We start from the raw sequence: 27,991 nt of genomic DNA, 5'->3' as shown, positions 1-27,991 counted from the left end.
TGCTATACATTATAATTTATATGGACTACCTTCCAGGAATAGTCAATAAAATATTTCAAATGTTTATTAATTGTCAAATTTGCCAAACGTAAAATAACAACATGGAATTAAATCATCATTCAAATAAAATATGACACTTTTGAGCAAAATATTCGTGCAAAATACAAAAATAAAAGTATTTTTTATGACATACACTATCACTAATTTTAATAAAATATTTGTAACATCTACAATTAGTTTAAAATACTAATTTTGTATGGACACAAATAAAATCTGATTATCAATAATATTACAACTAACTGAAAGGTTAAATAATTGCAAAAAACAATATTAAAGAGTGTAAATTGGTTAAACAATGCTTGCAAAGTATTATATAGGCCTAGTGATAAACATTCAAAATGTCCCTGCCTTCAAACCATAAGGTATACTTGGTGTTAACAGGGTTTAGAATTAATTAAATACAATCCATAGTTATACATAAGGTTCACTCGTAATACGAATAACAAACCTGCACACAACACACAACAATTGTTTTGAGATCCTTCAATTGATCAAAATATACAGACGAATACAACACATTTCCCTAAGAAGAATCATTTGAACTCACCTACATTTACAACCAAAATATTACTTATAAAGTGTAATACTAACAAAAGTTATTGCTGTAGTGTACAACGGGACACTGAAGAAACAAAACTTGTTAAAAGATTTTGTGAAAACCAATTTGCATAATTGAACGTCCGTCCAGCGGACTAAGTTCATTAGATTTCACAAATTGGTTTCAAATACTGCTTTATAAGTGGGTAAATCAAATGAAACCAACTTTTTACGTGTAGTGTTACAATATCTAACATTTATACAAAAATTCAAAATACTAAAATATATAATATTTAGTAGATTTTATTTTTTCAACTCGATACAACTGACACAAGTATGTAGTCATGTAGTCTAACACTGGATGGGTAAAAGAGAAGATGCTGTTGTATCTCGCTATTATTGATGCAAACTAATCTGCTATTAAATGTCTATTAAACGAGGTACGGTTTAACATCACTACCTCACACGATTATCACAATATTTTGACTTTACTGGTGTAAAATAACCAATAATGGTTTAACAATTCACTGAATAAATAACAATTTCATCTGGATATGTACAGAAAATAAACAACAAAGTCCATAAGCGGTTCAAACATGCACGATACACTATATACACAGCAACTGCTTAAAATGAACACTTCCTCAGGGATTAATAAGTACATCTATTACTTGCCCATTACATTTTTTTGGGGTTTTGTAATATTACTAATTTTTTTTCGTTTTTCTTTTTTATCCGATTTCTGAGCGAACAAAATAGAAGAGGAGCTTGATAACTATATTTTATTTATCTTCACTAACTTGACTTTATACTGCACACACTTGAGGTAAGTTACAGTAGATTCAATCACATAGGTTTGTATTTGTTAGGTTCAAAAAACCTATACTGAAATGACACTTTGACCATACCAACATAAAAAAACCTCTTTTTACCTATATTTGGTAGAAACCCATAACTGCTGCTTTCCTTATTTTTTTCCTTTACAGTACCATGGTTAATTAATTTTGCACGCATGATGTATGGTTTTAAACCAAACCATTAACTCTGTATTAATCGATCATTCAGACTTTTTAGTTTGAACAAGAGGTTTTTAAGTGAGAGAAAATCTACTGTAACTGCAATCAAACACAAGTGCTTACAAATTTCGGACTGTGCTTGGATCAGCAATGCTAAAAAACAAAGGTTAAATTGTAAAAAAAAAAAAATATTTAAAAATTGGGTGGATTTAAAATCTTTGTGAACCCGATCAAGTCAGTAAAGAAGAAAGGCACTCTAGGGATATAAGGGCTAAATCACTTAATGTTGGACTACAAACTATTGCACATGGTGATAGCTAACTTAACCTTATAACAGATCTACCACTCTACCCTGTACTGGTGAAAAAAAAGAGTTAACTTTACACAAAACTGATTAGAAATTAACGAAAGGAATGCTGTGATGGCACAAGGGAAAATTGAAAATTTAAGGATTTTTGTTTACTGCAGGTAAGCAAAATAAACAAATCTCCCAAACAAAAAACCTTATAACAGAATACTGTGTTTAAAAATTAATGCAAATGGTCTTTTACCAAGCATATACAAATAAATGTTATTCTAACGTTCAAATAAAACTGAATAAACTAAGTTAATTAAAGTTTCAACATACGTACTTATTTTTTGAAAATAAAACGTAGCCTTAATCCTCCACAATCCTTCTGATTAAGTAATACGGTAATACCAATCATTATATCTTTTAAAATATTTTAAATCTTTTGTAAATTTTACTGCCAACACGTAAAGACCATTCCTTTAAGAAGACAGTAACAACATTTTAAACAGCTACCAACCCTTCGTTTGTCAAACATGTAACATTTTTACAACATAAAATGTTTTTGTATTTCCCTTTAAAAAGATACGTGTCAATAGCTCTAATTATTTGATTTGTAATTTACTTGACCAGATAATAATACTAAAATCTATATTATTAATTTGGACCCAGTTAATGTAATAGATCGTAGGGTAGAGGGGATCATGTTGTAACCTAAAAATAATTAAAACGGGTAATCTATACAGTATTTTTGCTGTCACTTAGCTATGGATAATATTTTAGAGGGCAGACAGAGCTAAAAGGTAATATGAAACATCCCTGTAACAGCAGACCTACAAGGAAAATTTTCCCCTTCCTACCTGTTTTATTTTTTACAATTTAAATGTGTTATATGCCTCTTTTTTGTAATTTTTCCGTGAACCCCTTGCCAATGGGGGTAGAAGAGTCTAAGGTTTTTTTCAGCAAGGACAAAAAATAATAATGACCAGCTTTTCATGATGTAAACGTCACAAACCGCCATCAGAATAGTTCCAAAAATACACATAGTGCTTGCTTGCCTGATTCTCTATAAAAATAACATCAAATGTAAGATTCTTTATTTATATTTTTAAATATCTCAACTGTAGAAATTTGGAGTATAGTACGTAGTAACCAATTTATTAGTTTTCAATGTAAGAACTGATTTGATATAAATATGCTCTTAACCTTCATATTGAACAACGCTCAATATAGAGGTTTGTAACATTGAAATGGATGGTAAAATGTAAACAAGTTCCGCAACCTTTATATACTTATACAAAAAACCGAAAATAGTTAACAATTTTTAACTGAGCTTCAATCGATAAAGTATTTTTTTGGGTTTTTTAATCTATCAATAATCAAACGTAGCAATGTCTGCCCTCATGTGAACAAAAGCCAGAATTTGAAAATACTCAATAAACTGCGATTGGCACTGAATAGCCCGTGAACCTAAAGAGCTCAGAAATGGCAAAACGTTCCCGCCAGGACTAGATACATGGCGGTGAGCCATCGTCATACTTGACTACCTTCCTGGGCGAGGTATAAGGTCACCGAGGCTATGTGCTGGTTGGACATCACCTGCGACAAGATAAAATAAACCTCAGAAAAGAATATATCAAACAATCAAGTTTTGCGATTTTTGTTTTTTTTAACTTTTTTTTACTCTTTCAGACAAACAAAATTCAACCCTAATCTGACAACATATAATCTCTCTATCCTGTGAAAAAACATATTGACTAACATTACTTTGGACTACTATTTCTTCACTAAAGGAGCATCAAAAAAATATATTTCTGTGTTGGACTTAAGTTGAAGGTCTTAGCAAATCATCAAATACACTTGCTTTAGTGGTATTTACCTTAAAAATATGATGTCCTAAAAGCTATAGCAGAAGATGGAGTTGAATGTGTTTTGAGTTGTTAGTAAGAAAATTGACAAATACACTTTTTTGTGGTATTTACCTCAAATATGATGTCTTGAAAGCCGTAGCAGAAGGTGGAACCGAAAGGGTTGGTGGTGTTGGTAGAGGAAGCCCTGTTGAGGACCACCGGGCGCTCGGACGGCTTCACACTCTCACACACACTATCCCACTTTGTGTACGCCGAGATCTACCACAAAACCAAAGCTGGTTATAGATTAAATTGCCGATAATGTTTTGAATTCAGTTTTTACATAATGGTTTTACCGAAAGTGTTATATATTGAATAAAATACCTTTTTAGAGTCAAGCCTATATTGCAATGGTATTAGCAAAGATAAAAAAATTCACTCTTTTGCCGTTATTGCGGGGGACAATGATGATATTCCAACAACAACCAACTAACAAGACTGTGGAACATGTTCTGGATTTTGTCACGGTTACAGAAGACGATGATAATGTTCCCATGACTGCGGGAGCCGATGATCTCTACAAAACATTCCTGTAACCATATGGACATCATTATCGTCACTCAAAATCGTGGCGAATTATTAACTTTACAAAATAAATTGTTTATTTATGTTCTAAATATTGTTTTTGTACAAAACGCTATAGCACAAGGGTAAATCTTGCCTTCTTTAATAACGATTCTTATTACTGTAGTTTTGGGTTTTGGAAATTATTCTTTCTGTAAGCAATTTGGATAGTTGACGATTCAGATGGTTGGAGTTCTTCTGCATATCAAGCAAAGGCAACTGTAAAGTTTATTTTTTACAAAACCCTTTTAGCTATAGTTCAATCCCAAAAGCACAGGTGGCCTATTAATATAAAGTATACTGGAAAAGGCAGAGTGGCAAAGCATCCCACTACATCACTGATTATGGCGTCCGTTGTCTACTTCAGTACCTGAATGGTCTTCTTGTCCTCAGCAGCTTGCGGTGGGAAGCCCAAGTGAAACTCACATCGCTGGTAGATGTTGAAGTTGTAATGGCCCGGATAGTTAGTGTGCAAAACAAACTTCTTCACCTTCTGAGTCCGGGCATCGAATAGAATATCCTAAAAACAAACATTATTATGGATTAATGTAGGCATGGTGCAATGTACAGCATGTCGCACGAAGAGGTTAACGTTTGATTATATCACTCGCCAATTTGTGCACAACAATTTTGAAACTTTACACAACCTATAAAGATGGTTTTAAAAATATTCTGGAACAATTTCAGCTCCCTAACAAGTAGAAACAAAATGGTGGAAAATTGAAAAAAAAAATGCTTTAAAAATCATAAGAAACTGTGTAAGAGCCTACGGTTAATTTGTTAAGCTTGTTAATTTTCAATGTGTTGCTGTGGATTGATCACAGTTTGAATAATTTTGGACTCTACTTTTAGGATTTAACCAGGCTATGTTCTAGTTTCCTGATTAAAAAGCCTAATTTCCAAAGAATGTAACAATAAAAATATTTCACAATGACAAAAACACAATTTTTAATGATTTTTAATAAATCTTATCTTAGTAAATTAATTGTTAGAGAGTCTATCAGCCAATAAGTTTTGGGTTTGTTTCGGTGTAACGTAGACTTCTCATCCCATTGAACACTTTGATGCTCGTTTTTCGTGTCTAGTTCATGTCCGGTGACACCGATCGCTAGTGACGCTAGTTGGTTATACTGTATAACTAGGGGACGAGTTATTGTTTATGATTAGATCGTTTTAGGATTATCATAGACACAATATCATAATGTATAGTAAGTTGGTCCATTACACTATAATATTTTCATCAAAGACAATTGGTAATAGATAAATGTCATAGAACTATGATAGTGTATTCCCAGCCTTATGGTCCTTTGTTATGGTCAATGACAATAGTTGGAATAGTCACTCAAAGAGTGCGCCAATTTCAAAATTCTCTTCTACCCTAATATTTGGTAATTTGGTGGGGCAGGTGTTAGAAAAAGATTATATAATGCTATATAAATAAAATTAGAATTTTGTCTGTACATTGCTCAGAATTACATATTTTAGGTTATTTTTACGTTTTATACATTAAAGAAGCAGAAACTAGTCTTATCTCTATTTCTGTCTGTCTGCAACACTCAAGATGGCATTCTACGCTATCTTCTCCAGGAAAACGAGAGTATCTATCAAGATTCAAATCATTTTCATGTATTCACATGATTGGCGAGAGTGTCTTTAGCCATTAAAATATGGCCTCACTACTTTGTAAATAAAATGACGGGCGTTCAAAAACCCAATTTTGTGCGTTTTTTCCCAGTTTGCAAAGTTTTTTCCTAATGTTTATCACATACGTCATCTATGAAATAACGAAAAGCTGTTAGTTTGGATCAAGATTATTTTTTTTAGCCGTCACTGATATGTTTACATTATGTTGTTTACAAATGCCGCAACCATTTCGGATCACGATTTGAAAGAAAATTCAAACCAAGTGAGATTAAACAAGTTTTTACTTAGATAACGGATTTAATTAATCGCAAGTGCAATATTGTGTAACGGTAAATCAAATTAAATAACTAGGCGTCATCCACGTCAGGAACCAGAGATTCTTTGTGCATCAAATTGTTCTTGAGTTTTGATAACCGGGAAAAAGACCATGAATCAGTGTTGTTTACGGATGGGAAACTTACTTTTTTAAAATCATTGTCGCCAATAGCTTGCAAAAATTAGGTTTCCACTCATTGACGGCGCTTACTAATAATGTTATATGTACTTTGCTATGGTTAAACCGTAGAAGATTCCTAACTTAATTAATTTCTGTATTTTTGTGTGTATGTCTGGTGTTGACGCATTAATGTTTTTATTCCTCAGTGCTTCACGAAAAAGACAAGAGCACCTTTGTTAATGAAAATGTCAACCAGAATAAAGTGTTAAATTGTGAGGTTGAGGTAGTATTTTAACCAGTGACTTCAACTGACTACACTATCCGTGCGTAGAACGGGAACACAGCTAGTCTAGAAAAAGAATTTTTAACACAGAGTATTAAAGGTCAACAAATGAATCTTTTATAACATTTTTTATAGCTTTTGCCTTTTCTTATTTAAACTATTATTGATTTATGTTGCCATGGATATTCAAAATAATAAATTCATTTAAACTTTGCAAACCGTTATTTCAACTGCAGACTTTGTTAAAAGAATTGACTATATTTATGTACCTGGTATAAACCAACGTGGCATTTTTTTAACGTGATCAACCTGTAAGACACGTAATTGGAAGATATGGAATTTGAAGACATGGAGTTGGAAGATATGGAATTTGAAGACATGGAGTTGGAAGATATGGAATTTGAAGACATGGAGTTGGAAGATATGGAATTTGAAGACATGGAGATGGAAGATATGGAATTTGAAGACATGGAGTTGGAAGGTATGGAATTTGAAGACATGGAGCTGGAAGATGTGTAATAGAAGACATGGAGTTGGAAGATGTAGAATAGAAGACATGCAGTTGGAAGATGTATAATAGAAGACATGGAGTTGGAAGATATGGAATTTGAAGACATGAAGTTGGAAGGTGTGGAATAGAAGACATTGAGTTGGAAGGTGTGGACTAGAAGACATGGAGTTGGAAGATGTGGAATAGAAGACATGGAGTTGGAAGATATGGAATTTGAAGATATGGAATTTGAAGACATGGAGTTGGAAGATGTGGAATAGAAGACATGGAGTTGGAAGATATGGAATAGAAGACATTAAAAAAAATTAAAAATTAAAAAAAAATTAATCACCATATTATTTTATGGAGTAAATAAATGCGTTACTCATAATGATATTATGTTACGTCTCTGTACGTTGTTTAGCTCATTTTTAAATTCCTAGAAATATTTTAGAATTAGGTAGGCCAGTTTTTAAATGTTTCTGGAAAACTATTCCTGTTTGGGAGTTGTTTTCCTTCAAACACTGGAAAATGTTACATAGGGTTGCCACCATAGTGGGATGAAAAAATCTATGCAAAATTCATGGTTTTCATGGGCAGTTAAAAAAAGAAATCATGGTCGGTGCGCTCATTTTTGCTGACTTAAGAAATTGTTGAAGAGGCAGTTTCTTTGCGTTTTACTATTGAATAACCTTTCCATACATGAAATTCAACTATTTTAGAGTAATTCATAAATATACATTCAAAACAAAGATGAAAACAAAATGGGTCCAGCTATTCTATATGACACATTGGAGAAGAAGAGTAAAATATATAAGTATAGGTCTAATTCAGTCTTTCCACCGGAATAAAACAAAGATCCCGCACACCTGGCCAAAAAGTCCTTTTTTATCCCTCCACATGAATGTCATAAAATATCCTTTATTTTTACTGGTTTATCTTATTACTCAACGTACTAAGATATGATTGGTTTATCCACAAAGCTATTAAAATCAGGCGTCAAGAGTCGGAAATTTTGTTTTATTGTACACCCCGTTTCAATTCCGAGCATGGTCTAAAACTTCTGTTTTTGTGATTGCCATGTCCCTTTATACATACGCGGAAGTTGGCCTACTAATGATTTTTTAAACCATATTAAGTCTTCAGAAAGACTCAGCTCACATCAGCATCTAACCTCGAATGACTTGGAATGAACTAACTAAGCAAATGTTTCTGATCGTGGAACATGTTAAATAATCATTTCCAGACAGTATTCTCTTGGTGTTGGTTTCTCTGAACCGTTTTTAAATATGAAAAAAAAATTATTTGGCCAATTTAATTGTACTAATTGAATAATGAATCCTGATCTTTAAAATTCATGGTCCAATGGAGAAATTCATGCATAATCCATGCCTTTTTTCATGGTCACAAGAATTCATGCATAATTCAAGCTTTTCAAGGTTTTCATGGCTGGTGGCAACCCTGGAAAGCATCATTTTTCAGGGTTAGGGTTAGGGAGCTGAAATTTTCTCAGAATATTTTTAAAACCTACTTTATAAATTGTGTAAAGTTTCAAAATATTCGGTCTATAAATGGGCAATAAAAATAAAATCAAATGTTAAAACCTCTTTGTGAGACACCCTGTATGTATGGTATGTAATAAGAGTTTTGGTGAGGTTAAGCTTGTAGCGAGGGAGTAATTTTAAGGATTTTTTAGGGCTTTAGGCTTATTGGAGTGAAAAGAGTCTACTCTAGCACGAGAATGGCAAAAGACTCAGTGTTGGGAAGTAGCGCGCTACAAGTAGCGACGCTACAGTAGCGCACTACTTTTTTTGTAGCGTTAGCTGTAGCTACGCTACTTTTAAGATTTTGTAGCTTTAGCTGTAGCTAGCTACATTTTTAAAGTAGTTGTAGCGGAATTTTAGCTACTTTTCTCGCTACATTAACATTGTTTGAGATAGTGATTTTTATCTTAACCTCAACCTTACGTGAAATAACCTCTTTCAAACTGGGATTTTCAAAAAAATTAGGCCTACTTTCTTGGCTTCATACAGCTGGTTGCAGCCGTTTCATTCCCTATTACAACGTTCTGTGGACATGGAGGCCATTAAATGAGTGTTATCCACATTTTTGGCTCTCATTTCCTTAATTTACTACTCTATGATTACTGTCAGATAAAATAAAATCGCTAGATGCAGACGACGTTTAAACGTTACCGGTGACAAGAGAAGCTATTGAATGCTTGCAAGTGATTGACAGGGAAATTAGTAATCAATTTAGTTTCTTAATTATATCGATAGTGTTTCAACTTGGGTTTCAAATTGAAACCAACACTCCTTAAAATAATGAGAAAGCTGGTCTATCGACCTTTGCTTCAGCTGTTGATTGTGGTTTATCATCACAAGCCCTTCCTTGGTTAGATTACGAAGATTTTTCAAAGGTTTACTAAATTAACAAAGAGGAAATTACCTGATGAGATTTAAGACATGCCTACTTGATAATTGTAACAAAAAAATCTCCATATAACATGAAACTTACATTGAAAAAATAGCATAGTTTGCTCCTGCTAACAGCTCTTGTATAGGACTATTCCTAGGCTATGCTATGGTTTAAGACGAATACCAAGTTCCAAGTTCATTTATTAGGAATATATCTGTTTAGTCCTTGCAAGAACAAGCCTCCTATAGCCAAATTGTTACATAGCCAAGTAGGCCTACATGTTATTTTTACTTCACAAATTTCAAAATGCTTAAATTAAAAGCCGATTTTAGGATAAGTTGCTGAATACTGTTTTCTGTACCAACTAGGTTGAAGCACAATTTACCCTATGCATAATGACAATAAAGGACGATTTCTTGACATTGAAAAGTGTTATTCATAGAACAAGTAACTTATCACTATGGTTAAAAGTTATAGCAATGTCGTTTTTAACATTAAAAGTAAAGAAAGGCAATAAACTTCAATTTCAGTAGGCTAGGCTCTGTAACACAAAAATGTATTTTTAAATAATCGTTTTACAGTTTTATTGGTCTTAATATTGTTGATATAAGACATCTATAAATAAATCTATATTAAAGAAATAAAATTAGCTTTTAAAATATAGTTTGGTTGTACGTCCTTTGAACTTAATGAAATTTACATTTAAGATGCTTAAAAATAATGCAATATCTAAAAATAAGTACTAAATATGATGGGACACCCAACTATTAGGTTCTGTTGTTGTAATGTTAGGTTTATAATGCCAACAAATTAAATACTATCTAGGAATAATTTGTTTTCCAAGTAATGTAAGATACAATACTGCCTTTTTTATGTTTGTTCAATAAAAATGTAGTTGCAATTAATTTTACATTTACCTAATGTGCGTGGAATAAAAAGTAACGTCTTTGGAAAAGTAGCTAAAATTGTAGCTGTAGTTGTAGCTAGCTACTTTTTCGGAACTGTAGCTGTAGCTGTAGCTAAGCTACTTTTTTGGAAATGTAGCAGTAGTTGTAGCTAGCTACATTTTAAAAGTAGCTTCCCCAACACTGAAAAGACTTTACACTTAACACAAATGTTGGAATATTTAACTGTCACTGACAGCTACAACCAAGGTGGGTTTGGGTGACAGATATCTTCAAGTCTAATGGTGCGCAGGAAGGTATTGTTTATAGTAATGCTAATCTATAGCAGTAAAATGTGTAAATATTTGGTGCCTAGACAGGACTAAAAGAACTGTTTGGCAGTAAAAAGTTATATAAACCACTTTTATCATACTTAAAAAAATAACAATCTGAATAAAAGATAAAATCATTTAGTTCTGAAACTAAACAAAAAATACCTACATTACGATTAAAAAAGACCTGGGTTTAAATTATTCTCTTTACAAAAAAAATATCAATATTGCAATTGGTGGAGAAAAACACAATACAAATTATACCATGATATAACACTAGTTACGAACCATTCCCAGAGAGAAGTAATTGAAGAAGAAGTCTGATCTACGAGCCGTTACTCTACGATGAGCGTTGGGGCTGTGTATCTTCATTTTGTCTTCGGCTTTGAAGAAGACCCGCTGCGGAGTGCCTAGTAGCGTAGCAACGTCCTGACAAGTGTCAGAGAAATGAACTTCTCTGACAAGAGTCTTTTTGCGCCTGTTCAGACCTGCCAAACAGTTTTAAAATAACTTTTGTTTTATAAAGCGCAAAAAAATTTGGTTCGGTTAGGATTAGGTTATATAGGCAATTCAATTGACAAACAATTGGGAAATTGTGTAAATTATGATTAAATTCTTAACCTCTTTTAGGTGTATGACAAGTTATCCAGATAAATTTTCATGTCAGATTGTGGTGTCTACAAAGCAAACTATACCACACTCAAATGTTTTCAATAAATTTTCTAAATTGATTTCTTTATTTATAAAAATGTTATTCTTTAAAGTTTTAGGGTTTTCTATAATTTTCTGTTGAGTAATCAATCATGTTGAAGGCCATTAAGAGTTTAAAATATCAGGTGACTTGTCGCTTTTCCCGCACATTTCAATTTCTCAGTCTAGCAGGGTAAAATGCTTTCCATATTAAGTTTATAAACTATACTGTCTTCATTTTGGAAACTTAAAATATAGTACCTTATAATGTTACTAATGCCTATAACTCACCCTCTGTATACAGGTGCAGTCGCAGTCCGCGTGTGCGTTTGTTGTCTCGCAGTACGTCCACGTAGCTGAGATACAGCTGCGCGTAGTAACAGGAGAGGGGGAGGGGAGGAGGCGAACAGTCAGCCAAGCTTTGTCCCGAGTATACACTGGTGGCGGAGACACAAGGCGAAGAGCCACTGGCGAACTGCAACGACCCCAGCCCTGCTGTGTGGCTCGGCTGTTAACAAGACCAAATATTATAAAAGTAAATTAAAAGCCTTTTCACCCAAGAGCTGCACATCTAGACGTAGGTTGATAAAGTTAGGTTGTGCTTAAACATACTAATATTTTAATATGTCTCATCATAAAACTGCTTGATTAAATCCCAACTCTAGATGAATTATCAGAAAATGTTCAAACTATTTAATCTTTCACAAGGCAAGTTTTTGCAGTAAATATTTAGACAAAATGTACATACCTGAAACTTGGTCTCCACGTGGAAGGAGAAAGAAAGACCTCGAAAGTTGAGCACAAAGAGTTGTTTCTCTGCGTCGTACACGCCCGGGTGTGTCGCACCAAATGAGTGCTCAATCTGCTCAATGCTCGGACACACTTCAGGTGAGTTGAACACCAGTCCACTGTGAACAGAGAGTTAACTTAGAAAACTTACTACAAGGATTTTCGATTTCTGTTTTGTTTGGGCTGTTGGAGACAAGTATGTTAAAAGTATATTATTAATTCAGGATTCTCTGTTCTTTACATTCAACATTCTTAAACTAGGGCTATTTGAAGACCAGATTTAAATTTAACCAAACTGTTGTGACCATCCAAACAAACAACAGTCATGGTTTTTATTTTTTTTATTTACAGCAAAAACCATTGTACAATAAATATATAAATACAAAAATACAAAGCTATACAATTGGTAAAAGTACATGCCCACACAAGAATCAATAAGCGCTTGAAACATAATAAATTGATGTTATGAAGGGTTTTGGTCCATGAGCTACTGGATAGAAAACGTCTCAATTAAGTTTTAACAAATGAATAACATACACTTACCAGTATTTAAGCTTCACCAGCTTCATGTTATAAATCTCGATAATCTGAAAAAAATATATTATACGGTATTTGTCTTTGCATATGTCAAGATATCTAGAAAGTAAATATTTGAAACATGGTCAAATTACAAGTACAATACACACTCTAAAACCATATCTTGATAATATTATTAGGTATTAATTTAATTCAAACTTAATTATTGCTTAAATTTTCCAGCAATTAAAGCTAAAAAAATCCCCTATAGAATCTAATTTAGATAAGTTCTCTGGGTCAAATGTGGATGATATTACTTATTAGGAAAAGATAATTATGTATGTTTAACAGTTTTAATATTAAAAGTTTCGTCAAAAATGTTTAAGATATTCAAATTATTTTTGAAACGTCTATGAACTTAAGGGGAATGTTGCTGGAACTCAACAGTGCCGGAAGATCAATTAATTTATACCTGTGCCGCTAGGTGAAAAACTACAATGTTTGCAGTGTCTGTAGATCAAAAATCCCAGTAAGTCAAATAATACAGTCCGTGCTAAAAACGTGGTCCATGTTATAGCGATTGACACATTGGGAATTTGATCTAATGCAACAGCAGTTTTAATATAACGAAATACGGTAAAATACAAGTTCAGTTTCGCTGAGTCAACAGTGCCGGAAGATCAAAAGCAATTAAAAGTGAACGTCGATTCAGTGTAAAGTAGACCTCCTGCAACGCTTACTACACAAACAAAACTTGCTTTTAGTTACTTCGTTTTTTGGCATGAAATACACACAAGGACGATCAGAAAATTTCTGGTTATTATATACGTTTGTAAAAGGAGATCCATTTAATTTTAGAACTACTTTATGAGTTATAATGTAGTCTACACATAAACTGTGTAAATCTATTACGCCTCGGAAGGGTTGAAACCTATCCAAACTACAGTCCAACCTCAGTATAACGAATCTGAAGGGACCGAACTGAATATTCGTTATATCAAGGATTTCGTTAAAACAAGGTTCGTTATATAGAGGTTGGGTTTGCAGGAATTTCGCTAAGTCGAGGTTCAGAACCAGAGTCGGTCAATATAGGTCGGGATTTGACCTCTAAAATACAATTAAAGTAGCATAGGCTACAATACTTTACAGTACAGTGTTTACATTGTACAGTAGAACCTAAATTATCCGGCATAATAAAGGGGAGGGATCTTGAATATTGCGCAATCATGACAATGGCATTGACCTTGGTACAGGTTAAAAGCTGTAAGTTTAAAATCACAGCTTGTTCTAACCCTCCTAAAACCTAGCCAAACACTGTACTGCGTAGTCATAAACCATGTAAAGAACAAAACAAAACAGTAGAAGTAGAAAGTTTTGTAAGCTACTGCTCGTGATAGGCCGGTAGGCTACTTACAGTTCACAGTACTGATTTATCACAACAGAGGAATAATAATCATTAACTATAGCATTGGTGTTGCTAGTTGAAACAAATCGTATTGAAAACAATGAATTATTAGATAAGTCATTATAAAAGTGTATAATCATAGCCAACTTAAGGATAATAAAAACACTAGTAAAAGGAATGTTAAAATAGCGATGTTGCTATTCTTTCTCTTTGGTTTTGTTCTTATATTCTTTCATAGGTTTCTCTTTATCCAAAAATTGTACAATTCACCATAGTTATCCTATATCGCCCAATCACAGCTTACTAAACATTACGTCGTCATCAGTCCTCATCCTCAGTGAATGAAATCAGTTCTCAGTTGCAACATAGCGTGCACAGCGGCAGCAGACAAAGATGTAAAATGGAGCAGACGAATGTTAGCGCAAGCGATGACAATCTTTCCATTTAATTTGATAAAGAAACAGATTTTTCCAAAACAATAATTGGGTGGGGGATTTGTTATATCGAGGGAAAGACGTAGACAATTCGTTATGCAGAGGTTAAATTCGCAATGTAGAGGTTCTGACAAAGATAAATTCGTTATATTATTGAGGTGTCTTATTTTAGCCAAAATCACAAAAAATTTGTTAAATCAAGGTCGTTGCTATGGTTTGTTCGTTATGTAGAGGTAAAATATACATTGTGTCTTATGGAGAGTTCTAGGGGATTAAAAAAAATTCGTTATATCAAGGAATTCGTTATATCGAGGTTCGTTATATCAAGGTTAGACTGTATCATATATATTATTAAAACGTAAATGGGGTTTTTTCACGATTCTGAATCAACCAGTCGATGGATTTTCATTATTTTTGTGTTGAAAGAAAGATAATTTTGAGAACTAGGGAATATCAAAGCCATAATTTTAAATTAGGGTCCCAGTTTTTTAGAAATTAAGTTTTAGTTTTTAAAAAGTTAGTAGCCGATGCTAACCCTCTCCAATAGTCAATGCTTCTAGCTAGCTTTTAGTACAATATAATTTGCTTAACATAACAGTTGTAACATTCAGCATTTGTGACACAAATTCAGCATTTGGAAAAAAAAATCAAATACATACTTGTGGTTGACTTATTTATACTATGTGTAATGCTGACCATTGATACATTCAATTCTTCGGTACAAGGATGGCAGATTAATTAAATATGCATAGTAAAATACAGTAGTAGGATGTTCAAATTATTTTTTAAAGCATTCTTTGTAATCATCGATTTGTTTTAGTCCAATATAACTAACAGCTGGTTTAATGTACTATGTATAGTCCTACTTATAAAAGGCAAAGCCCTCACTGACTCACTGACACACTCACTCTCACTCACTCATCATCACTTCTCCCACTTCCCATTTACCTAGGAGGCTGAAATTCGATACACCGATTCTTTGGCCATTAAATAGGAAAACTAAGTAGTTTTTATTATGATCGGGCATTCGGGCTCCGCCCCAGTGGCTCTGGAGTTTCCCATGTTAACCTTATGATTTTTCATATTTAAAAGGAATTAATGAATCTTAACAGCTGTGTCAATTAAACAATTTATGACAACAGCTAATTTGCAACCAAAAGGTGAGTGAGCGTAGCGAACGACCTTCAATCTGGAGGCGAGTTAGCGTAGCGAACGAGCTAACCCCAAGGCAAGTGAGCGCAGCGAACGAGCTCCAACTTAAAAGTGAGTGAGTTTAGCGAACGAACTTCAACCAGGACGTGATTGAGCCATGCGAACGAGCTCATCTTGAAAATTAATAAGTTGAACTAGTTATTCTATAGAACTATTAGGTTTTTAGCGAATTTCGCATATAGGGAATAAGCTATTACCGTAGTACTCATGGTAACACCTGGACCCGGGACCGATTTAATTTTTCGTTTTGAGGTCCCTAGAGGCCAAAAACACCATCCGTTCAAATTCATATATACAGGGTGATCAACTCAAGGAGGCCACCATTGGGGTATCGGAAACGGTAAGTATTAGAGAAAACTTTAAATGGGGGACATTCCTTTATTTTTTGTGACAGTTAAAAATATGATTTTAGTTTTTTGAAATTCAGCCGCCATTTTCCAAAATGGCGGCCAACTTTTGAAATTTATTCTGGAACACCCATATTTTATCATGCTTTTGGATAGAATATGCAATTTAAAAATTTGTTTATCCTTGACACTTTTTCGATAAACCCACTCGTTTAGGAGTTACAGCCTATGGAAAAATGACTTCTGGTGTACATTTTACATCATGTAGCTCCTAAACGAGTAAGTTTAGAGCAAAATTGCAAGAAGTAAATTAGTCATAGAATTGCATCTACATTCCATAAAGACTATAAAATAAACAGTTTTCCACTTTTCAAGTTTGCCGCCCTTTTAGAAAATGACCGCCATTATTGAAATAATTTAATTAATATTTTAAAAGAAAATTATGGTCTTTTTGGAATGTGGATGCAATTTTAAGACTTTTTTACTCCTTACATTTTCGCTATAAACCTACTTGTTTAGGCGCTACATGATGTAAAATGTACATTGGAAGTCATTTTTCCATAGGCTGTAACTCCTAAACAAGTGGGTTTAATGAAAAAATGTCAAGAATAATTTTTTTTTAAATTGCATATTCTACAACATGATAAAATATAGGGCGTTTCACAAGAAATTTCAAAGTTGGCCGCAATTTTGGAAAATGGCGGCTGAATTTCAAAATACTAAAATCATATTTTTAACTGCCACAAAAAATAAAGGAATGTTCCCCATTTAAAGTTTTCTCTAATTCTTTTGACTGGGTAGGAAATATGCTGTCAACTCTTGTTATTCAGTTAATGGAACATATTTTGTTACATACTTCTATCTCTCGGAAACGGACAGCTGGATTGCAATATTTTAATATAGTTTAGGTTTCCAAACTCAAAACCAAGTACCTAATTAAAAATTGCCTATAATCCAGTGTTGTTGAAATATAACGTTTTAAAAGTTTTTCTTTTCAGTGATATATACATGTAAAGGTTAAACTATTTATTCTTGGGATAAACCGTTCTTGTATGAAAACCCATTTGTTCAAATCTTAAATCAACAGGTTGACTTGAGTTATTTATTCATTGATTTAGCTGTTTCAACGATATCCTCATCCATTGTTGGTGACTGAAATACAATAATTTAATTTAATTGTGGAAACTAAGTCCCGAAATGGTAATAAATAATGAAGAACCCCATATTTAACAGCTATTTTTCAAGGTGGCTTGGTTTGGTTAACTAGGTAATTAGTTTAAAGTTCCAACAAAATAGTCATCGAGTAGGACTAACCAAGAAGCTCTGTGCCAATTTTCAAAATTTTAGCACAACTTTAAGTACACCAAAACACAAAATTATTGAAGTCATGCGTCAAGAGGACTATCGTTTTTTTTAACAGATTATACTTTTGACCTTCCGGCACTGTTGACTCAGTGAAACTGAACTTATATTTTATCTTATTTCGTTATATTAAAACTGCTGTTGCATTAGGTCAAATTCCCAATAAGTCAACCGCTTTAACATAGACTACGTTTTTAGCACGGACTGTATTATTTGACTTACTGGGATTTTTGATCTACAGACACTGCAAACATTGTAGTTTTTGACCTAGCGGCACAGGTATAAATTATTTGACCTTCCGGCACTGTTGACTTTCTGCAACGCGTCCGAACTTAAGTGCTATGTTTTCTCACAATAATTCGCTGAAGATAAACTGGCATCTAAATAATATTGCTTTCAACATTCATTTGGGTTACTTTTATGACTAAATGTGATTATATAGAAAACTGTGTTAAATCATTTAATATTTCTCACATATGAGGATTGTATTGATGCAGATTTGTTTACCTTAAGTCTCTGAACCACAGAGTCAAAGACGAGTCGAATCCCATCCTGTGGAAGATTCAGCACCAGGTCAGTCCCCAGTGGGTTCTGCGTACACAGAAAACTTGCGTTGAGATTTGCAAAGTCATGTTTGTTTTTGTCAACAAGCCTGATTGATCAATCACTGTTTTCAACAAGTTTAATAATGTCTTGAACTGAGCGATAATATTTCTCGAGTATTAATATTACGAGGTTTCCGATCTAAAAGTCTAATCAAAAACTAAAGTCATCATCATTAAAGGAGGAATCTGACTGGATTATATTGAAGGGTCAACGAACTAGGAAATATTAAAAGAGCACAAATAACAAAACAAAACAATCTATAACAGTTTATAAGCTCAATATAAATACTTTATGAATGCTGCTAATTTAGTTCCTCAAAAGTTTTAGCATGTTTGTAAACATACGCCTCACAAACAATTCTTAGTCACATGTTGTGAAACACGCAACACGACCTTTGTTGACTAAAGTTGCAGGTTCAATAAACATTTTTTTCAACAAACTCAGCAAAGATAAAAATGTGTAGATATGAAGGTTGTTGATAGAGTAACAGAACTTGATAGCTTATCATATTGTTGCTCTAGTTAAACACTGTCCACAACAAACTTGTAGAAATCAAATGCGAAGCAAGCCTAATTAAGAAGATGTTTTGAACCTTTTTTTAAGAAGATGTTTGGTTTAAAACCTTTGACTCTTAAAGGAGTAAAATTTTCTGAAATGAATAAAATTTACAACTAGACTTCTAAAAGCATGAACGTGCTGTAATTAATGCTCGTCTTCGTAGTTTTACTGTTTATTTAGTTTGTTGGGACTACAAATTAAAAAGAAAAGTGTCATTATATAGATTATTAATAACCATACCTTTAAAGCATTTTAAATCAATACATTTTAGACACGTTGTAGTCTATTAGGTACGGCGTCGGGTAGAAAGATGTTAGTAAATTAGCAAGTAGGCCTGTTGATAAATATTTACCTTTTTACTTGAAACTATAAACATCGGTTTTTAAGTTTTGAGACAAAAGTTAAAAAGGTCAAATGATAGTACATTCTACATCATAGTATTATCATAAAAAGGTTAGCAATAGCCATAATGTTTGAAGACAGACTTACTGAATCGCTGTAAATAGCTTGAACACCTTTGATGATTCCGACTTGTGATTGTATGATAGCCACTGCTTGGCTGAAGTGCATTCCTGCAAATTTTGGATGTGAAAAAAAATTAAACTTAAGCATTTTGCTCTAAACCTAATCATAGAACAAACATAATTCAATTCCTATACTAAATTATTGTTTTTTTTTTAAGCACTAAATGGATATAATAATATTTGGACTTTTTTAGGTTTTGGTAAAAATTTGATCTACCGATAATAAAAAATAAAAATAAAGCCCCATAACACTCCGTTTCCATGACCTTACTGGTTGTTATGTTAACTCATTCAAGCTTAGTCCTTCACATTCATGATGGATTACATCAAAGTCTGATCAAAATTACCCTAGGTATTGTGTTTACGGACACACATTTTTGTATACTAAGAAATACTTATACAGGCCTCAAATATTTGTCAACGAGGTTTTTTATGGCCTCTGGGAGCATGAAAATTAAAAAGTAGGTAAATAAATTCCAGGTCTTGGTATTGCCATGCCACCTACGGCAAGACCCTTAAGTAAAATTTAGTAATAAATGTATCAAACAACGCTCAGAATAGTTGTTATAAGTTTAAGTTTGAAGCACATGGGGAAATACTAGTTGGTTATACTTTTAAGTCAATCATATTTTTGCGATGATTTTTAGATTAGGGTAGCTAAGTAAACTTAACAATGGTGCTTCACAGGTTGGCAGCTGCTTTGGCATAACCGTTTAAAATTCAAAGTTTTCTGTATATTCTGGTCACTTTTAGGCTACACTTTATGTCTTAAAACTAAAATCTATTGTAACAAACAACAACCACCAAAATTCTGAAAACCAGTAGTAAAAATAATTATACATGTTTTAGGTAATCGTTAAGTGGTATAAATGCTCCAGAAGCTATAACTAAGTGTTTTCTTAAATGTTGATATGCTATCAATTTCTTTTATCGTTGAAAGAAAGCTTATTATACATTTTAGGTCCCATGTTGTGGAGAAATGAAACAATGGTATTTTGGTATTATCCAGAGGCCACCCTTTTACAGCGCACTGCGGCGGCTATGTTAGGTTGGGGTATCATAAATATGTTTATAGGACTTTCCTCGTTTCTTTTGAATCAAACAATACCATATGAGTCATATTTTAGCTTGCCAAATCCCCTCCAAGTAGGCCAAGGTGAGGTTGTTGAATGGAGCGTGCGCATCACCTGTCACCGCCTGTATCTGGTGTGGCAGCTAGCGGCGGGAACGCATTCAACTCAATCCTCGCTACCTTCTGCCGAGGCAGAACTCAAAGGCCACTAATTGTAATCATGTCAAATATGGACAGTAAGTCAATTAAAGTATGTTCTTTCCGTTTATGATTAACCAACCCAACATAATCGCCGCAGCACACTGTATAAAGGTGGCCTCCGGATAATACCAAAGTACCGAAACAATTTCAGTCTGTGTTGCAAATGCTGTTTGATATTTAATATTTGATAGTAATCTATTTTATTTTATTCTGTACACATTCTCTAATTTATTGTGGCTATTTAATTTGCCTATGTAATTGTGTTATTTTAGGGTTTCATACATTGTGTACGAACGTGTGTTAATCAATGATTGAAAGCATTAGGCTAACTGATATGAATTATTACTAGAGGTTAAAATACCTTGTAATCCGTCAGTGTGATCAAAAAGTCACCGATGAAAGGCGACCGGTTTCAACCCATCAAAGGGGTCATCATCAGGCGTTGAATGGACACATAATTACTCCGACGAGGTCGTCATAAAGTCAATAAATACAAAACGAAGAACAGTTAAAACACTTAAACACATTTTTACAAAAACACGTGTGGATACAAATTGACTGCGCGGCGGACGGTATGTGCACATTGAGTTACAAGTCCAGACTGTCGTCACTGCCGTCTTGTCCATCTGTCATCCCCCTCCCCTTCTTCCAGCTCTTATCAGGTCCTTTCCGTGTTGTTATCATTCTTTTAATGCCGACTGCTGTTTCATATAATAAATTGCTTTCAAAAGATGCTTTTTCGTTCAAAATGTGTTGGGGATTTTTCTTGCCAGCTTTGTAGATCTCAAATTCTTCTATTACGTTTAAGTGTTTGCCTTTAGTTCTGTGAATTTGTAAAATTTCTAAATTATTTTCTATTGATGTATATGAATGGTTGTTCGTTATTAGGTGCTCAGCAAAAGCAGAATTATTTTTCTGGATGGATTTCTTCGGAAGGTGTTCTTTGAAACGTAATAGAAGAATTTGAGATCTACAAAGCTGGCAAGAAAAATCCCCAACACATTTTGAACAAAAAAGCATCTTTTGAAAGCAATTTATTATATGAAACAGCAGTCGGCATTGAAAGAATGATAACAACATGGAAAGGACCTGATAAGAGCTGGAAGAAGGGGAGGGGGATGACAGATGGACGAGACGGCAGTGACGACAGTCTGGACTTGTAACTCAATGTGCACATACCGTCCGCCGCGCAGTCAATTTGTGGCCACACGTGTTTTTGTAAAAATGTGTTAAGGTGTTTTAACTGTTCTTCGTTTTGTATTTATGACGACCTCTTCGGAGTAATTATGTGTCCAATCAACGCCTGATGATGACCCCTTTGATGGGTTGAAACCGGTCGCCTTTCATCGGTGACTTTTTGATCACACTGACGGATTATAAGGTATTTTAACCTCTAGTAATAATTTATATATTGTGATCAGGAGGCAAAAACAACAAAAATAACTGATATGATACGATTCTCAAAAGTAACAGTAATCAATTAGGCAAAGAGTTATACCATTGGAAATACTATAATTTAAAAATGTTTTCTGTTCAATGTTATTGGTTCAATACCTTCACAAATATGATGGTGTCAATAGATCCATATGGAAAAAAATAGATATGAAGGTTTTGGTTTTTCATTTGTTGTTGGGTGATTTCAGTGAGGTTTGAGACACCTACTAAGCCTATTTAGGTGAGGTTTAAGAGCCTATTGTGTGCCCACTTACAGTTTTTACATGCTGAATCCTAAAATATAATTTGTTTAAATTGTTGAAAAGAGACGTAATAAGTGTTCAAAAAACAAAATAAAAGATTACGAATTTAAGGTCTATTGAGCGGTTTGGATGATGGGCCTATCATGGCATTTCGATTGGAAAGATTACCAAACGTCAAAGTCATCTAGAAAAATTATTTACTTATGGTTGATCATTGCAGTAAGTTTAGTAATGAAGTTCTCATTTAGGCATGTAGGGAAGGTAGGTCAGGTTTTATGCAGATTTATGACTATATAAAGGGTTTTAAAATCAGGTTTAAGTTAGTAAATTAGGAAGTCAAAGTTTAGGTTAAGTAAGAAGAACTGACTTAAGCTTTTAGATTTATGTTACATCCGCTGTTTACAGATAAAATTATCTGACTATTGATTCAACTAGGCCTACTACGTTCACAAAATTAGTTGGTTTCAGGAGAGGAAATCTTCCCTTCCACTTAACCCTTACCTTTAAAATTACTGTATAGCTCAACAGCTGATTAAGTAACACACATTAAGTATACTACAAAAAAAGTGGTGGGATATCCTATATATAATACGAGTAAAGTTTGAATACTTGTTACTTCGATCTGGGAATCGGCTCTAACAAAAACGTTTATATTTACGGAATAACTAAGTTCTGGGTCAAAAATAAGTTCTAGACCAGTGGTATAGCCAGGAAAAATCTATTTTCGCCATAATATGAGTACAAACTTTTGAAAATTTAACATGGGCCTTATGAGAAAACATTCCGCCATTATTGTCATTTGTTTACATTTTAAGACATAACTCGAAATTCTGTACCCACAGGCACCTCAGCTTGCGCATGCGCAGAAAGCTCTTGAAGAACTTTCCGAGGTAACTGTTACTGTTGTACTTCTGATGTGTATTAGCTTCTGACATACAATTTTGTCAACTTGAGACAGAAAGAAAGAGGACGACTCGACTTTGCTCCAGTTCATTAAATCGTTTGATGTATAAGATTTTGTATTACATTATAAAACTTTCCAGAGTAATACGTTTCTAATCCATTAAAAAACTATTCTTTCACTATTCTCAGCTTTATTACTGTTTATTTAATACTTTTGACAATATAAACGAGCGATATCTTTTATTTTTTATTATTTTTAATGCTCTTAAAAATAATTATCATCACTAAATTACTCTTTTCGTTGGTTGTCGAGTCGTGTCAGTAATGTCGTCTGATTCTGACTGAAGTCAGATGTTACACTGAATCGGTCACAGGGATAATAATTAATTGTAACCTACAACTAGCTTACCTAACTAAGTTTGAGTGTTGCTATTAGCAGTGTGGGATGATTGCACTGGACAGTTTAGCTACGGTACCTATCTATTTCAGGGAAAAAAGTTTAAAATAAATCAAACCCTAGGATCTGTTCTTAAGTTTTGGCCGTCTTGAGATGGATGCTTTCAGGACTCAGATTAGCCTAGCATGAACAACTGGGTTAGTAGCTTGACTTAGTGGTTCATCCATGTTTAGTTTATTAACACTAATCAATGCCTAATCTAGATTATACGTGCCTTATTCTACTCCGTTTTAAAACTAATATACATAGGCATAGGCTAAGCTTTAATTTTTGTACTAAATACTGGGTACATCATTAAGGTAACTCGGTTAGGTTGTTTTTTATAAATGAATAATTTCATGAATCACTAATACCCTATATCATCTAGGTGTGTTCAGTTCATAATGACACTCTCTCAAAAAAGTAGGCTACTAATCCTAACCCAAATAAAATATAGGTAGGTAGCTTTAGGCCTACAGAGGAGGAGTGTTTATATTTATATCACTAACTTATATTTATATCTCTGTGGTTAGGTTTTAATTATGTTTGCCTTACTTAAGATGGACTACAAGTTTAGGACTAGATATCAAATAAACTCCCAATTAACTTATAGGGCAGCCTAGTCTATAATTTTTCAGTGTCAATAAAATAGTGTGCAATTATATCGAGGACAACCAAACTTGGATATACAACCATGTTTATACCTAAGTTTCGTTTTTAGTACCCACCAACAAGGATCAACCGTAATTTTTTTCAGTCAGAAAGTTTAAATTTAAAGTTTAATTTTAAATATTAAGGGTAAATTAAAGGTTTCAGTTCTAAATTCGGAGCGAGTCCAAGTTCTTGCAGTGACAAAGATTTTCTTACTACTGATAAGCCTTTTTTGAATTCAGCGTGAAAAATACTGGGTAGCTAATTTCTATAGTTTGGGGCCATTTAGGGGAACCAAACAAATTTTTAAAAACTCTTCTATCTCATCATTTCAGTAAACTATATTATTATTTTAATAGAAGTTAAATAGATGTCAAGAAAAAATATACCTCATATTATTATTTTTGGGATAAGTTAGAATTACATTGACCAAAGAATACTCTCAGAGTAGGCTATAGTGTAGTGATAAAGTTTCCCGAGCAAAGCTCGGTCCCTAGGTACTCTTCCCTTAAACAGCCTAAATATTGAGAACATATAAACTTAAGACATTCAATCCCCATGTTAAAGTTGTCACCAGATATTTAATCAAAATATTGATAGCTGATGTGAGCCACTGGCTGATTGTGCTTAACGTATGTAAATACTGAATAGGCTATCTGTCAAATGAATTTTTTTATTGAAAAATATTTTAACTTAAGCTTAAGTTAGGCCCTATATCAAATGAAAATTTTATACTTATGATTATAGCCTATGTTCTTTCTGGAACTGTGCTCAAAATGGTTACTTTTGGCCCTTAAGGAGTGACATCAGGGTTTGAAAGTTCTCAGGGTCAATTTTTATACTTGGTCTTAAGTTATGTGGCATAGGTCTAAACTCTGCCTATAGGATTTTATTCAACCTTATTGTCGACTTAATCATTTCTAGAACATACATCAATTGTTTACAACTGCTTTAGGTGTAATGAAGAAATGCCAAACGACATTGACCCAATAGAAAAATGCCTAGGCCTCTTTTGCATTTTATCATTTTTGTTCATTGTAAAAAGTTCGCCTATATTCATATCACGGGTGAAATAACAAAATAAAGATAGAAAAGGTGTTAATAACATTAGAAATGAGAAATTAGATACAAGTCGCTCACAAATTAGAACGCAAAATAGTTGCCCCTCTGTATTAATGACTCACCTAATATAAATTCCCATTGTTCGCATCCAATCGATCTTTCTGGTACAATTTCCAGTTCAAGCATGATCTATAATAAGCAAACAAAATAAGATATTGGAGTTTACGAATGTGAAAACTAAAATCTTTTCGTTTGATTCACCACTAACGTAACTGAGTTCCCTTTGTCCTGACACTCAAAACAATCCACTAAACGCCATTTTGACGTTTCAGCTTCAGCTCTCAGCTGTCGCTATCATATGTTTTCCATCAGTGACGTCACAGAAACAGCTGTTTATGTGACAAAGGTTGGACAAAGATCGTGGATTGGTGGATCGGAACATATTATCGTCCATCGACGCATCGTGTATTTTGATGGAGATAATTTGGAGGTGAAGTTGAAATAATTAACAACCCCGCCGCGCCGCAGCAAACCTGCAGACTAAGCGAATTTTATATTACCTGATTAGATTGGTTTTTAATTAAATATATTTAATTTAAATTATGCAGTACGGTACCTAGGTTTGCTGCTACAGGGAGGGTAATAAGGTGCGTTTGAAAAAAATATTAATAGGTGAGTATAAAATAAATAAATTTGCCAAGTTTGATAAAAATATATCCATGAACAATCAAACTGCAATAGTTTACTTATCATCAATAGGACTAAAATGGGGATTTTTAATTATTAACATATTTTTAATTTTCTCTGTAAACAAGACAATAACCATTAAAGAGAACACCTCATCAAAAGTACAAAATTAATTGTTTTTTAAGCTCTTTAAAGTGGTTTTGAGAGAAATTGGAAAATTTTATGTCTTTAGAAAACCCAATGTTTACCCCATAAAACCTCCATAAGACCCTGTTTTCCTGGTCCGATCATGCTGGTTCATGAACTCATTCAAGTATAACCCGCCCCGCCCTACACCTTCAAGCCAAATTTCGCCAAAATCGAACAAAAATTACTCAAGTTATCAAAAATAGGGGACATCAAAATGACATTAGCACAGCCCGCTCCTTTCACACTATAAGTTTTTGCTATACGGATAATTTTTACTTTCTCCCTATATACCCTAGTATTATATGGAGAAAGTATTGTTTTTGTCAAAATCTTTGAGTTTGAGTGGTGGTGGGGAATACATCCGTTATGGGTCCTCCTGGACCCTAAAAAGTGGTTTTTGAAGTGATGTTAAGTGTGAGTGTCTGTCTGTATGTGTGGATGTGTACAGAGCTACAGTGCCTGTGGTCCGATTTTGATGAAATTTTGTATTTAACTTAGGTAACTAACCCATGGTATGTCCACACATTTTTTGATTTTTTCCTTAAATTTTGATTTGTAATTGTCATTTTCTCAAAACCCATAAATTAACAGAAGAATAGATTTTTTTTCAAAAATGGTACCTAGGCCTATTTACTTTAGACTGGTATAAAGTTATTGTAACTTCACTTCTGTAATTTTCCCATAAAAAAGTCGGATAAAAAAAAACGGTTTTGGTTAAAATTAGTATGTTATGGTTCTTATAATTCTGAACAAAATAGTGCAACCCTTCATCAATGCTGTTAAAACTAGGGTTCAAAAGTTATCACAAATTATTAAGTGAGATTATATGGACTATATATGGACAAGCAAATATAATAGAAAAATTCATTAAAAGATACGTAGAAATGTGTGATTTTCACTTTAACCTATGCAAAAATTTTTGGGTTGGAAGCCCCTGGACCCCTCTTTTTGATGGGGGATATTACCCCGGTAAGTCCGGCGCCATTGTCGCCCAGTGGAAATCCCCTAAAATATGCTCTGTCAAGTCCAGTAACTCTCTGGTGGCTTGCAGCCTAGTTGGTTACCTGTCAAGAAGCGGGACACACACACAAAACACACAGTGGCGCTCAGTCAGGCTTCCTACCCTTGTTGGATAACTTTTTTCTAACACAGTACTTATAATAAATCACCTTTAAATTATAAGGTCCATCCTGTCAATCACAAAAGAGTGGTGATAAGTCTTGGGATGAGAAGGAAGAACAAAAGTACTGAATAGTATCCTGAGTTTCAATTTTCGCAAACTTAATATTGCTGTAAAACGACGGAGTTGACGGTACTGTATTTTGTTGAGTCTTTAATAATAATAATTCATTTGTACCACATTTTATATTCAGTTTGATAAGTCCACAGGTTACACAACTACATGCCATCAACTTTTATTGTCGGATCGGAAATCAAAGACACTATTTCCCAAGACGTTGCCTGAAGGTCATATTGAGTGAGAATTAATTCTATAATTGACAAACAGTTCTAAGAATATGGCAGAGCCCAACAATTTATTTTCTGTAAAATTGTCAGCAAGACATGTAAGTCTTAAGCAGACATATTTTTAAATTCCTTGATAGTGCCTATTCACGACAGATCTCAGGAGGAGAAAAATTGTTCCAAAAATAAACAAATGAAATTAAAAAAAAAAAAAAAAAAAAAATAGACGTACCATAGTAAAAACCTGAAGTGGGACACGCGAATCCAAGAACGTCGATTATTAAATGTCATTATGCATGCTCCAGCCATATTCCCACTGACAA

At 33.6% G+C, this 27,991-nt stretch overlaps 1 protein-coding gene across 1 annotated transcript; it reads right to left on the bottom strand.

The window, feature by feature from the left end:
• Nucleotides 1-54: 54 nt before the first annotated feature.
• On the bottom strand, nt 55-25,629 carry LOC128994873 (PHAF1 protein CG7083-like). Its single transcript, XM_054419694.1, has 10 exons — nt 25,451-25,629; nt 19,272-19,354; nt 18,126-18,209; nt 12,886-12,929; nt 12,302-12,461; nt 11,845-12,061; nt 11,152-11,351; nt 4,747-4,896; nt 3,885-4,031; nt 55-3,501 (listed from the first exon to the last, which is right to left on the bottom strand). The coding sequence occupies exons 1-10, from the start codon at nt 25,512-25,514 to the stop codon at nt 3,436-3,438; spliced, it is 1,215 nt and encodes a 404-aa protein (XP_054275669.1). The 5' UTR covers nt 25,515-25,629; the 3' UTR covers nt 55-3,435.
• Nucleotides 25,630-27,991: the final 2,362 nt, after the last annotated feature.

Source organism: Macrosteles quadrilineatus, unplaced genomic scaffold (genome assembly GCF_028750875.1).
Source record: "Macrosteles quadrilineatus isolate MER2022 unplaced genomic scaffold, UCM_ALF_1.0 Scaffold_5__1_contigs__length_97177068, whole genome shotgun sequence".
In the NCBI taxonomy this organism is placed as follows: Eukaryota; Metazoa; Arthropoda; class Insecta; order Hemiptera; family Cicadellidae; genus Macrosteles; species Macrosteles quadrilineatus.
This window is presented reverse-complemented; position numbering and strand designations above follow the sequence as displayed.